Source organism: Oncorhynchus masou, chromosome 28 (genome assembly GCF_036934945.1).
Source record: "Oncorhynchus masou masou isolate Uvic2021 chromosome 28, UVic_Omas_1.1, whole genome shotgun sequence".
In the NCBI taxonomy this organism is placed as follows: domain Eukaryota; kingdom Metazoa; phylum Chordata; class Actinopteri; order Salmoniformes; family Salmonidae; genus Oncorhynchus; species Oncorhynchus masou.
In genome coordinates this window covers 67,572,475-67,586,860 of record NC_088239.1, presented here as the reverse complement: position 1 = coordinate 67,586,860, position 14,386 = coordinate 67,572,475, and the positions used below count along the sequence as shown (strand labels likewise).

Sequence of the window (14,386 nt, the reverse complement as noted above, 5' to 3'; positions counted from 1 at the left end):
GGGAACCAGGGTTCTTACAGGTCTCTCTTCTTAGCAAAGGATTCCACAGCCGTCGCAACACTGGAATCAGGAAGAGGGGTGAAAGGTCAGGGGTGTGGGATCAGAGCAGTAATGATGTAACTTCCTTCTGGACACAACTGTACCTGTCATTCCATTGCTTTAACCCTCCCACATACCACTTTTACATATCAAACACAGTAACACACTCATACCTCTCATACATCAAACACAGTAACACACACACTCATACCTCTCTTATACATCAAACACAGTAACACACACACTCATACCTCTCTTACACGTAAAACACAGTAACACACTCATACCTCTCTTACATTTCAAACACAGTAACACACACACTCATACCTCTCTTACATGTCAAACACAGTAACACACTCATACCTCTCTTACACGTAAAACACAGTAACACACTCATACCTCTCTTACATTTCAAACACAGTAACACACACACTCATACCTCTCTTACATGTCAAACACAGTAACATACTCATACCTCTCTTACATGTCAAACACAGTAACACACTCATACCACTCTTACACATCAAACACAGTAACACAAACACTCATACCACTCTTACACATCAAACACAGTAACACACACACTCATACCTCTCTTACACATCAAACACAGTGACACACTCATACCTCTCTTACACATCAAACACAGTAACACACTCATACCTCGCTTACACATCAAACACAGTAACACACTCATACCTCTCTTACACATCAAACACAGTAACACACTCATACCGCGCTTACACATCAAACACAGTAACACCTCTCTTACACATCAAACACAGTAACACACTCATACCTCGCTTACACATCAAACACAGTAACACACTCATACCTCTCTTACACATCAAACACAGTAACACACTCATACCGCGCTTACACATCAAACACAGTAACACCTCTCTTACACATCAAACACAGTAACACGCATACCACTCTTACACATCAAACACAGTAACACACTCATACCTCTCTTACACATGAAACACAGTAACACACTCATACCACATCAAACACAGTAACACACTCATACCTCTCTTACAGATCAAACACAGTAATACACTCATACCTCTCTTACATATCAAACACAGTAGCACACTCATACCTTTCTTACACATCAAACACAGTAACACACTCATACCTCTCTTACACATCTAACACAGTCATACCACTCTTCCACATCAAACACAGTAACACACTCATACCTCTCTTACACATCAAACGCAGTAACACACTCATACATCTCTTACACATCAAACACAGTAGCACACTCATACCTCTCTTACATTTCAAACACAGTAACACACTCATACCTCTCTTACATTTCAAACACAGTAACACACACACTCATACCTCTCGTACATGTCAAACACAGTAACACACTCATACCTCTCTTACATGTCAAACACAGTAACACAAACACTCATACCACTCTTACACATCAAACACAGAAACACACACCCTCATACCTCTCTTATACATCAAACACAGTAACACACTTATACCTCTCTTACACATCAAACACAGTAACACACTCATACCACTCTTACACATCAAACACAGTAACACAAGCACTCATACCACTCTTACACATCAAACACAGTAACACAAACACTCATACCACTCTTACACATCAAACACAGTAACACACACACTCATAACTCTCTTACACATCAAACACAGTGACACACTCATACCTCTCTTACACATCAAACACAGTAACACACTCATACCTCTCTTACACATCAAACACAGTAACACACTCATACCTCGCTTACACATCAAACACAGTAACACACTCATACCTCGCTTACACATCAAACACAGTAACACACTCATACCTCTCTTACACATCAAACACAGTAACACACTCATACCGCGCTTACACATAAAACACAGTAACACCTCTCTTACACATCAAACACAGTAACACGCATACCACTCTTACACATCAAACACAGTAACACACTCATACCTCTCTTACACATGAAACACAGTAACACACTCATACCACATCAAACACAGTAACACACTCATACCTCTCTTACAGATCAAACACAGTAATACACTCATACCTCTCTTACATATCAAACACAGTAGCACACTCATACCTTTCTTACACATCAAACACAGTAACACACTCATACCTCTCTTACACATCTAACACAGTCATACCACTCTTCCACATCAAACACAGTAACACACTCATACCTCTCTTACCTCTCTTACACATCAAACGCAGTAACACACTCATACATCTCTTACACATCAAACACAGTAGCACACTCATACCTCTCTTACACATCAAACACAGTAACACACTCATACATCTCTTACACATCAAACACAGTAACACACTCATACCTCTCTTACACATCAAACACAGTAACACACTCATAGCACTCTTACACATCAAACACAGTATCACACTCATACCACTCTTACACATCAAACACAGTAACACACTCATACCTCTCTTACACATCAAACACAGTAACACACTCATACCTCTCTTACATTTCAAACACAGTAACACACTCATACCTCTCATCATCACTTTCGTCACTAGACTCCACCTCCTCCAGTGCGGCTTGCAGATCAACGATACGATGGATTGATGTCTCCAGATCAGCTTGTAATGTCTGTCTGACCGCACTCAGCTCTGTCACTTGCATCTCCTGAGAACATAGAGAGAGATAGAAAGTGAGGGGGGGAAAGAGAGAAAAAGAGAGATGTGTCCATAGGAGAGGTGACAGAGAGTAGAGAGGCCGCAAGAGGAACTCCAAAGACGTGTGCGCCACAGGCCATCTGTACGTTTATCCATGTTATTCAATACAGGCCAACTGTACGTTTAACCATGTTATTCAATACAGGCCAACTGTACGTTTAACCATGTTATTCAATACAGGCCAACTGTACGTTTATCCATGTTATTCAATACAGGCCAACTGTACGTTTAACCATGTTATTCAATACAGGCCAACTGTACGTTTAACCATGTTATTCAATACAGGCCAACTTTAACCATGTTTAACCATGTTATTCAATACAGGCCAACTGTACGCTTTAACCATGTTATTCAATACAGGCCAACTGTACGTTTATCCATGTTATTCAATACAGGCCAACTGTACGTTTAACCATGTTATTCAATACAGGCCAACTGTACGTTTAACCATGTTATTCAATACAGGCCAACTGTACGTTTAACCATGTTATTCAATACAGGCCAACTGTACGTTTAACCATGTTATTCAATACAGGCCAACTGTACGTTTAACCATGTTATTCAATACAGGCCAACTGTACGTTTATCCATGTTATTCAATACAGGCCAACTGTACGTTTATCCATGTTATTCAATACAGGCCAACTGTAAGTTTATCCATGTTATTCAATACAGGCCAACTGTAAGTTTATCCATGTTATTCAATACAGGCCAACTGTAAGTTTATCCATGTTATTCAATACAGGCCAACTGTAAGTTTATCCATGTTATTCAATACAGGCCAACTGTACGTTTATCCATGTTATTCAATACAGGCCAACTGTACGTTTATCCATGCTATTCAATACAGGCCAACTGTAAGTTTATCCATGTTATTCAATACAGGCCAACTGTAAGTTTATCCATGTTATTCAATACAGGCCAACTGTACGTTTATCCATGTTATTCAATACAGGCCAACTGTACGTTTATCCATGTTATTCAATACAGGCCAACTCTAAGTTTATCCATGTTATTCAATACAGGCCAACTGTACGTTTATCCATGTTATTCAATACAGGCCAACTGTACGTTTAACCATGTTATTCAATACAGGCCAACTGTACATTTAACCATGTTATTCAATACAGGCCAACTGTACGTTTATCCATGTTATTCAATACAGGCCAACTGTACGTTTATCCATGTTATTCAATACAGGCCAAATGTAAGTTTAACCATGTTATTCAATACAGGCCAACTGTACGTTTATCCATGTTATTCAATACAGGCCAAATGTAACTTTATCCATGTTATTCAATACAGGCCAACTGTAAGTTTATCCATGTTATTCAATACAGGCCAACTGTACGTTTATCCATGTTATTCAATACAGGCCAACTGTACGTTTATCCATGTTATTCAATACAGGCCAACTGTACGTTTATCCATGCTATTCAATACAGGCCAACTAAGTTTATCCATGTTATTCAATACAGGCCAACTGTAAGTTTATCCATGTTATTCAATACAGGCCAACTGTAAGTTTATCCATGTTATTCAATACAGGCCAGAATGGATGGAGTCTTATCATGCCCAGTCTATTCCTTATTGCATCATCCATCATATATTGTGGCACTGACCAACACACACACGTGGGTCCTTGGCTTCCCTGTAGAGTAAGAGTGTGTGTGCGTGTTATCTCGAGGAGCATTCTTCCATATTCATACAGAGACAGAAAGAAGAGTGATTAATCTATTAATCTTCCACTTTCCCTGTAATCTCGCTCTCTCTCTCACAACACACAGAACACACCAAAGTCATTGTTACACATTAGCTCACTCACTCACTCAAATGTATGACATACACACCAGTTCTTATATGGCATGAAGACACACAAACACACGCCATCATTGGCTCTCCAGGTTATTGACTGTGGAGGGGTGGTTAGTGGTTGTCATAGAGACATGTGGAATGGGATGGGGTGTACGTGTGTATCCATAACCTTGAGAAGACAATGAGGATTAATCACAGCCAGCCAGACAGTGGCAAAGCTAGAGAGAGGATGCAGGGGAGACAGTGGGTATCTCACTGAGAGCTGTGCCTGTCTGCGCTGTTGGTCGTTAGGTCGTTAAAGGGCATCTATCCATGTGTGTTTGTGTAGGCTATGTACAGTGACTTGCGAAAGTATTCGGCCCCCTTGAACTTTGCGACCTTTTGCCACATTTCAGGCTTCAAACATAAAGATATAAAACTGTATTTTTTTGTGAAGAATCAACAAAACGTGGGACACAATCATGAAGTGGAACGACATTTATTGGATATTTCAAACTTTTTTAACAAATCAAAAATTGAAAAATTGGGCGTGCAAAATTATTCAGCCCCTTTACTTTCAGTGCAGCAAACTCTCTCCAGAAGTTCAGTGAGGATCTCTGAATGATCCAATGTTGACCTAAATGACTAATGATGATAAATACAATCCACCTGTGTGTAATCAAGTCTCCGTATAAATGCACCTGCACTGTGATAGTCTCAGAGGTCCGTTAAAAGCGCAGAGTGCACCATGAAGAACAAGGAACACACCAGGCAGGTCCGAGATACTGTAGTGAAGAAGTTTAAAGCCGGATTTGGATACAAAAAGATTTCCAAAGCTTTAAACATCCCAAGGAGCACTGTGCAAGCGATAATATTGAAATGGAAGGAGTATCAGACCACTGCAAATCTACCAAGACCTGGCCGTCCCTCTAAACTTTCAGCTCATACAAGGAGAAGACTGATCAGAAATGCAGCCAAGAGGCCCATGATCACTCTGGATGAACTGCAGACATCTACAGCTGAGGTGGGAGACTCTGTCCATAGGACAACAATCAGTCGTATATTGCACAAATCTGGCCTTTATGGAAGAGTGGCAAGAAGAAAGCCATTTCTTAAAGGTATCCATAAAAAGTGTCGTTTAAAGTTTGCCACAAGCCACCTGGGAGACACACCAAACATGTGGAAGAAGGTGCTCTGGTCAGATGAAACCAAAAATTGAACTTTTTGGCAACAATGCAAAACGTTATGTTTGGCGTAAAGGCAACACAGCTCATCACTCTGAACACACCAACCCCACTGTCAAACATAGTGATGGCAGCATCATGGTTTGGGCCTGCTTTTCTTCAGCAGGGACAGGGAAGATGGTTAAAATTGATGGGAAGATGGATGGAGCCAAATACAGGACCATTCTGGAAGAAAACCTGATGGAGTCTGCAAAAGACCTGAGACTGGGATGGAGATTTGTCTTCCAACAAGACAATGTTCCAAAACATAAAGCAAAATCTACAATGGAATGGTTCAGAAATAAACATATCCAGGTGTTAGAATGGCCAAGTCAAAGTCCAGACCTGAATCCAATTGAGAATCTGTGGAAAGAACTGAAAACTGCTGTTCACAAATGCTCTCCATCCAACCTCACTGAGCTCAAGCTGTTTTGCAAGGAGGAATGGGGAAAAATTTCAGTCTCTTGATGTGCAAAACTGATAGAGACATACCCCAAGCGACTTACAGCTGTAATCGCAGCAAAAGGTGGCGCTACAAAGTATTAACTTAAGGGGGCTGAGTAATTTTGCACGTCCAATTTTTCAGTTTTTGATTTGTTAAAAAAGTTTGAAATATCCAATAAATGTCGTTCCACTTCATGATTGTGTCCCACTTGTTGATTCTTCACAAAAAAATACAGTTTTATATCTTTACATTTACATTTACATTTAAGTCATTTAGCAGACGCTCTTAACCAGAGCGACTTACAAATTGGTGAATTCACCTTCTGACATCCAGTGGAACAGCCACTTTACAATAGTGCATCTAAATAATTTAAGGGGGGGGGGGGTGAGAAGGATTACTTTATCCTAGGTATTCCTTGAAGAGGTGGGGTTTCAGGTGTCTCCGGAAGGTGGTGATTGACTCCGCTGTCCTGGCGTCGTGAGGGAGTTTGTTCCACCATTGGGGGGCCAGAGCAGCGAACAGTTTTGACTGGGCTGAGCGGGAACTGTACTTCCTCAGTGGTAGGTAGGGAGGCGAGCAGGCCAGAGGTCTGTTTGAAGCCTGAAATGTGGCAAAAGGTTGCAAAGTTCAAGGGGGCCGAATACTTTCGCAAGGCACTGTATGTCTGTGTGGATACACTGATTGTACAGAACATGAGGAACTCTTTCCATGACATAGACTGACCAGGAGAATCCAGGTAAAAGCTATGATCCCGTATTGATGTCACCTGTTAAATCCACTTCAATCAGTGTAGACGTGTGTATGTGTGCCATTCAGAGGGTGAATGGGCACGACAAAAGATGTCAGTGCCTTTGAACGGGAATGGTAGTAGGTGGTGGGACACTCCGGTTTGAATGTGTCAGGAACTGCAATGTTGCTGCGCTTTTCACGCTTCCAGTGTGTATCAAGAATGGTCCACTACCCAAAGGACTTCCAGACAACTTGACACAACTGTGTGAAACATTGGAGTCAACATGGGCCAGCATCACTGTGGAATGCTTTCAACAACTAGTAGAGCGAGAGTTGCACCCCTTCTGCACCCCTTCTGAAAAAACCTACACTCGATCCCTCCGATGTCAACAACTACAGACCAGTATCCCTTCTTTCTTTTCTCTCCAAAACTCTTGAACGTGCCGTCCTTGGCCAGCTCTCCCGCTATCTCTCTCAGAATGACCTTCTTGATCCAAATCAGTCAGGTTTCAAGACTAGTCATTCAACTGAGACTGCTCTTCTCTGTATCACGGAGGCGCTCCGCACTGCTAAAGCTAACTCTCTCTCCTCTGCTCTCATCCTTCTAGACCTATTGGCTGCCTTTGACACTGTGAACCATCAGATCCTCCTCTCCACCCTCTCCGAGTTGGGCATCTCCGGTGCGGCCCACGCTTGGATTGCGTCCTACCTGACAGGTCGCTCCTACCAGGTGGCGTGGCGAGAATCTGTCTCCTCGCCACGCGCTCTCACCACTGGTGTCCCCCAGGGCTCTGTTCTAGGCCCTCTCCTATTCTCGCTATACACCAAGTCACTTGGCTCTGTCATAACCTCACATGGTCTCTCCTATCATTGCTATGCAGACGACACACAATTAATCTTCTCCTTTCCCCCTTCTGATGACCAGGTGGCGAATCGCATCTCTGCATGTCTGGCAGACATATCAGTGTGGATGACGGATCACCACCTCAAGCTGAACCTCGGCAAGACGGAGCTGCTCTTCCTCCCGGGGAAGGACTGCCCGTTCCATGATCTCGCCATCACGGTTGACAACTCCATTGTGTCCTCCTCCCAGAGCGCTAAGAACCTTGGCGTGATCCTGGACAACACCCTGTCGTTCTCAACTAACATCATGGCGGTGGCCCGTTCCTGTAGGTTCATGCTCTACAACATCCGCAGTGTACGACCCTGCCTCACACAGGAAGCGGCGCAGGTCCTAATCCAGGCACTTGTCATCTCCCGTCTGGATTACTGCAACTCGCTGTTGGCTGGGCTCCCTGCCTGTGCCATTAAACCCCTACAACTCATCCAGAACGCCGCAGCCCGTCTGGTGTTCAACCTTCCCAAGTTCTCTCACGTCACCCCGCTCCTCCGCTCTCTCCACTGGCTTCCAGTTGAAGCTCGCATCCGCTACAAGACCATGGTGCTTGCCTACGGAGCTGTGAGGGGAACGGCACCGCAGTACCTCCAGGCTCTGATCATGCCCTACACCCAAACAAGGGCACTGCGTTCATCCACCTCTGGCCTGCTCGCCTCCCTACCACTGAGGAAGTACAGTTCCCGCTCAGCCCAGTCAAAACTGTTCGCTGCTCTGGCCCCCCAATGGTGGAACAAACTCCCTCACGAAGCCAGGACAGCGGAGTCAATCACCACCTTCCGGAGACACCTAAAACCCCACCTCTTCAAGGAATACCTAGGATAGGATAAGTAATCCTTCTCACCCCCCCTTAATGATTTAGATGCACTATTGTAAAGTGGCTGTTCCACTGGATGTCAGAAGGTGAATTCACCAATTTGTAAGTCGCTCTGGATAAGAGCGTCTGCTAAATGACTTAAATGTAATGTAAATGTAGAGTTATTGCCCCAACAAATTGAGGCTGTTCTGAGGACAAAAGAAGGGGATATTCCTAATATTTGGTATACGGCTTCAGGACAAGTCTCTAAATATCCTTGAGTGGCCCAGCCAGAGCCCGGACTTGAAACCGATCGAACATCTCTGGAGAGAACTGAAATAGCTGTGCAGCAATGCTCCCCATCCAACCTGAATGGGAGACACTCCCAAAATACAGGTCTGCCAAGCTTGTAGCGTCATACCCAAGAAGACTCTCGGCTGTAATTGCTGCCAAAGGTGCTTCAACAAAGTACTGAGTAAAGGGTCTGAATACTTTTGTAAATGTGATATCTCCGGGGGGTTTTTTTCTCCTAAAAACCTATTTTTGCTTGTCATTAATGGGTAGTGTGTGTCGATTGAGGGGTAAAAAACTATTTAATCCATTTCAGAATAAGGCTGTAACCTAACAAAATGTGGAAAAAGTCAGGGGCACTGTACATAGTGTATGAATGTGTATGTTACCAGCTCCAAGCATCTGCGGCTGCTGTCCTGTTCTCTCTGAGACAGGTCTTCAACCTCCTGTCTCATGTGGTGGAGGCGTTGTTGGTAGTACTGACTGTTCTCTCTCTCGCGGACCTCTGTCTGGGCACTCTGCTCCAGCTCCTCTCCCAGACGCACCACACTATCCCTCAGACGCAGCACCAACACCTACAGAGAGACAGAAGATATTTTTGTAAGACATTACTTAAACGTTATCTACTATTTCTAAATTTCAGCTTTGGCAATATGTACATCATGCCGATAATGCACCATTACATTAAATTGAATTGAGATAAAGAAAGAGATATGAGAGAGACAGAGAGTGTGTAAAGATATGTCAACTAGATTGCTTACTGTCCATTTTAACATCCTCACCTCAAACCTCTTGACCTGTCCTCTCTGGAACTCCAGCTTGTTCTCCAGGTCACACACCCTGGCCTCTTGCATACTGACGATACTACGCCCCACGGTGGACGACTCTAGGAACTGCACCCTGGCCATACTGGTTGCGAGCTGGGGGGAGAAGATGAAGAGAAAGGAGGAGGAGAGGAAGGATAAGAGGAATGTCAGAGTAGGTTATTCAGTCTTGTATCCACATTAACAGCATATGTAGTTCACCATCCCCCCACATTTCTCAGCTGTCAGTCCTTACCTCTTCCTGGAGTGTGTGTCGCTGTTTCTTGGCCTCCTCCAGTTCAGCCTGTAACTCTCTGATCTGTGAAATATCACTGGAGGACTGAGATAGAGAAAGGTACAGTTTTAATGATCTGTCAGAGTCTTTGTACATGGTTTGGAAACCACTATGAGGCAGAGTTACACACCTGTGCAATGAGAGCTTTGTGTTTCTTCATGAGTTCATTAAGGTCCTCCTGGTCCTCCTCTAGTCTCTTCAACAGATCGGACTTGTCATGTTGCAGCTGAGCTACCTGCTCATCCACCTACACATAAACACACACACCTTTAATCTACTCTCTCCACTAGACTTGTGCTCACAGTAGGATTGTAAACACGTTGATGTTAAAGTTCCCGAACACCACTGATAATGATATAGTAACAGTTCGTAGTAAGAGTCTAGTATGAGGCCTCTATCTATCTCACCAGACTCTTGTGTTTGCAGATGTTCTCTAGTTCTATCTGAGCATTCTCCAGTTCCATGGACAGAGTCTTCTGAACACTCTCCACCTCCGCTCTCCTTGCCTCACTCTCCTCCAACTAACAGAGAAAGAGATGGAGAGAGACAGAGAGAGCAATAGAGGGAGAGAGAGAGGGGGGGTATGTTTTAATCGTTAGTTTAAATACGCCTTGATCCACATTCATAGCATCATAGTATGTGTGTGTGTGTTTGCATTTGTAGGTGTGTGTGTACCTGGCAGTGCAGACGCTCTATGTGTTCCTTGCTGCCGGGAGCCTGGCTGTGTCCAGGGTTGTCTATGGTAGACAGTAGTAGCTGAGCATCAACCAGCAGGGCATGGGTTCTCTTCAGATCTCTCCTCAGTCTCTTCTCCACATCAAAGTCCCTGTGTCCCACCTTGCAGAGGGAGGAAGAGAATTTAATGTTTAGTAATATGTTAAATTGTTTAATCCACACACACACACATACACACACAAGCACCCATAAATTACAATAAAACAACCTCAAGCCTGTTTATATTATGTAGTGGAGGAACTCTGGGGCATTGAGTAAACAAACGTTTGTTGATTAAGTTCTTACTTCAATTTGTTACCACAGGGAAAAGAGCACTTAGGTCTTTCTATAAATAATGGGACCAATGTGTGACATTAGGACAAATGTTTGAAACAAACATTTGAAGGATTTTCATGCAGTTCCACATGTGTCCTTAGCGGAATAAAAGGGACTATATGTAAATTGACCCATAAATCTATCAACATGTTTGCAACAACCAGAGGCTGCTGCTGAGGGGAGGACGGCTCATAATAACGGCTGGAACAGCGCGAATGGAATGACATCAAACACATGGAAACCATGTATTTGATGTATTTGATACCATTCCACTAATTCTGCTCGAGCCATTACCACGAGCCCATCCTCCCCAATTAATGTGCCAACAACCTCCTGTGGCATCAACATAGACCTCATAAAGACATGGCAAGTCACATTTAAAGGGACTATTTCAAGCACTTCATTGTAATCTTCAATGACCTCAATGTTATACAATTGTATAATTTATATGGCTGTACATATAGGGCCTAATATAGAACCCCCCCTTCAAAGGTGTACAAAAAAGTAGGCCATTACAACTTTAAAAATAATACAACTGTAGGCCTTGCCAATGCATTGATAATCAAATGATGATTACATTCTAAAATATGTGAGAATAATGTGGACATTGCCTTACTAAATAGACTGGATGCATTTTTTGTCACATAATAAACCCATGAACACCATTTGAATCTCACCATCTGTCATGCCCTGGTCGTAGTATTTTGTGTTTTCTTTATCTATTTGGTCAGGCCAGGGTGTGACATGGGTTTTTGTATGTGGTGTGTTTTGTCTTGGGGTTTTTTCACAGGTATTGGGATTGTAGCTTAGTGGGGTTTTCTAGGTTAGTCTATGGCTGTCTGAAGTGGTTCTCAATCAGAGGCAGGTGTTTATCGTTGTTTCTGATTGGGAACCATATTTAGGCAGCCATATTCTTTGAGTGTTTGGTGGGTGATTGTCGTTGTTCCTGTTCTGTGTTAGTTTACACCAGTATAGGCTGTTTTTGGTTTTCACATTACGTTTGTTGGTTTTTGTATTTGATTCATGTTTCCATTGTTTTCATTAAACATGAATCACAATAGCCACGCCGCATTTTGGTCCGACTCTCCTTCGCATATAGAAAACTGTTACAGAATCACCCACCACAACAGGCCCAAGCGGCGTGGTGAAGAGCAGCAGGAGAAGCAACAGAGGCAGCAGCAGCAGCAGTGGGAGAGGCTGCACTATTTCGATAAATGGACTTTGGAGGAGATCCTTGACGGAGAAGGACCCTGGGCACAGGCTGGAGAATATCGCCGCCCCAAGGAAGAACTGGAGGCGAAGAAAGTGGAGAGGCGCTGGTATGAGGAGGCAGCACGGCGACGCGGATGGAAGCCCGAGAGTCAGCCCCAAAAATTTCTTGGGGAGGCTCACAGGGAGTATGGCGACCTACGCCAACTTCCTGTGCTTACCGGGGGGCTAGAGAGACCGGGCAGGCACCGTGTTATGCTGTGGTGCGCACGGTGTCCCCAGTGCGGTTGCATAGCCCGGTGCGGTACATTCCAGCTCCGCGTATCGGCCGGGCTTGAGTGAGCGTCGAGCCAAATGCCATGAAGCCAGCTCTACGCATCTGGTCCCCAGTGCGTCTCCTTGGGCCGGCTTACATGGCACCAGCCTTGCGCACGGTGTCCCCGGTTCGCCTGCATAGCCCAGTGCGGGCTATTCCACCTCGCCGCACTGGCAGAGTGACCGGGAGTATTCAACTAGGTAAGGTTGGGCAGGCACGGCGCTCAAGAGCTCCAGTGCGCCTGCACGGTCCGGTCTACCCAGTACCACCTCCACGCACCAGCCCTCCGGTGGCAGCTCCCTGCACCAGGCTTCCTGTGCGTGTCCTTGGTCCAGTACCACCAGTGCCAGCACCACGCACCAGGCCAGTGCGCTTCGCCTGTTTAGCGCTGCCAGAGCCTTCCTCCTCTCCAGCGCTGCCGGAGTCTCCCGCCTGTTTAGCGCTGCCAGAGCCTTCCTCCTCTACAGCGCTACTGGAGTCTCCTGCCTGTTCAGCGCAGCCAGAGCTGCCAGTCTGCATGGAGCAGCCAGAGCTGCCAGTCTGCATGGAGCAGCCAGAGCTGCCAGTCTGCATGGAGCAGCCAGAGCTGCCAGTCTGCAAGGAGCTGCCAGTCTGCAAGGAGCTGCCAGTCTGCAAGGAGCTGCCAGTCTGCATGGAGCAGCCAGAGCTGCCAATCTGCATGGAGCAGCCAGAGCTGCCAGTCTGCAAGAAGCCGCCAGAGCTGCCAGTCTGCAAGGAACAGCCAGAGCCGTCAGTCAGCATGGAGCAGCCAGAGCCGTCAGTCAGCATGGAGCAGTCAGAGCCGCCAGTCAGCATGGAGCAGCCAGAGGCATCAGTCAGCATGGAGCAGCCAGAGCCGTCAGTCTGCCAGGATCCGCCAGTCAGCCAGGATCTGCCAGGATCCGCCAGTCAGCCAGGATCTTCCAGATTCGCCAGCCAGCCAGGATCTGCCAGAACCAACTACCTGCCTGAGCTTCCTCTCAGTGCTGTGCTTTCTCTCAGTGCTGTGCTTTCTCTCAGTGCTGAGCTTTCTCTCAGTGCCGAACTTCCCCTTAGTGCCGAGCTTCCCCTTAGTGCCGAGCTACCCCTCAGTCCCGAGCTACCCCTCAGTCCCGAGCTGCCCCTCAGTCCAGTGGGGTCCTTGGTGAGGACTACTAGGCCAAGGTCGGCGGCGAGGGTCGCCTATCTAAGGACGCGAGGAAGATGGACTAAGACTTTGTTAGAGTGGGGTCCACGTCCCGCGCAGGAGCCGCCACCGTGGACAGACGCCCACACGGACCCTCCCCTATGGGTTTTGGTGTGCGGCCGGGAGTCCGCACCTCGGGGGGAGGGGGTTCTGTCACGCCCTGGTCTTAGTATTTTGTGTTTTCTTTATCTATTTGATCAAGCCAGGGTGTGACATGGGTTTTTGTATGTGGTGTGTTTTGTCTTGGGTTTTTTTCACAGGTATTGGGATTGTAGCTTAGTGGGGTTTTCTAGGTTAGTCTATGGCTGTCTGAAGTGGTTCTCAATCAGAGGCAGGTGTTTATCGTTGTCTCTGATTGGGAACCATATTTAGGCAGCCATATTCTTTGAGTGTTTGGTGGGTGATTGTCCTTGTTCCTGTTCTGTGTTAGTTTACACCAGTATAGGCTGTTTTCACATTACGTTTGTTGGTTTTTGTATTTGATTCGTGTTTCCATTGTTTTCATTAAACATGAATCACAATAGCCACGCCGCATTTTGGTCCGACTCTCCTTCGCATATAGAAAACCGTTACACCATCGCTGTTTT

At 45.3% G+C, this 14,386-nt stretch overlaps 1 protein-coding gene across 1 annotated transcript in view; it reads right to left on the bottom strand.

The window, feature by feature from the left end:
• LOC135517047 (unconventional myosin-XVIIIb-like) overlaps window positions 1-14,386 on the bottom strand; it is a 66,874-nt gene that overhangs the window by 5,815 nt on the left and 46,673 nt on the right. The window contains exons 33-40 of the mRNA XM_064941073.1: window positions 10,714-10,875; window positions 10,446-10,559; window positions 10,169-10,285; window positions 10,000-10,083; window positions 9,723-9,860; window positions 9,330-9,515; window positions 2,584-2,717; window positions 19-60 (exon numbers count right to left, since the gene is read on the bottom strand). Of these exons, the coding sequence (XP_064797145.1) occupies window positions 19-60; window positions 2,584-2,717; window positions 9,330-9,515; window positions 9,723-9,860; window positions 10,000-10,083; window positions 10,169-10,285; window positions 10,446-10,559; window positions 10,714-10,875 (977 nt within the window). The remainder of the gene's footprint in view (window positions 1-18; window positions 61-2,583; window positions 2,718-9,329; window positions 9,516-9,722; window positions 9,861-9,999; window positions 10,084-10,168; window positions 10,286-10,445; window positions 10,560-10,713; window positions 10,876-14,386) is intronic.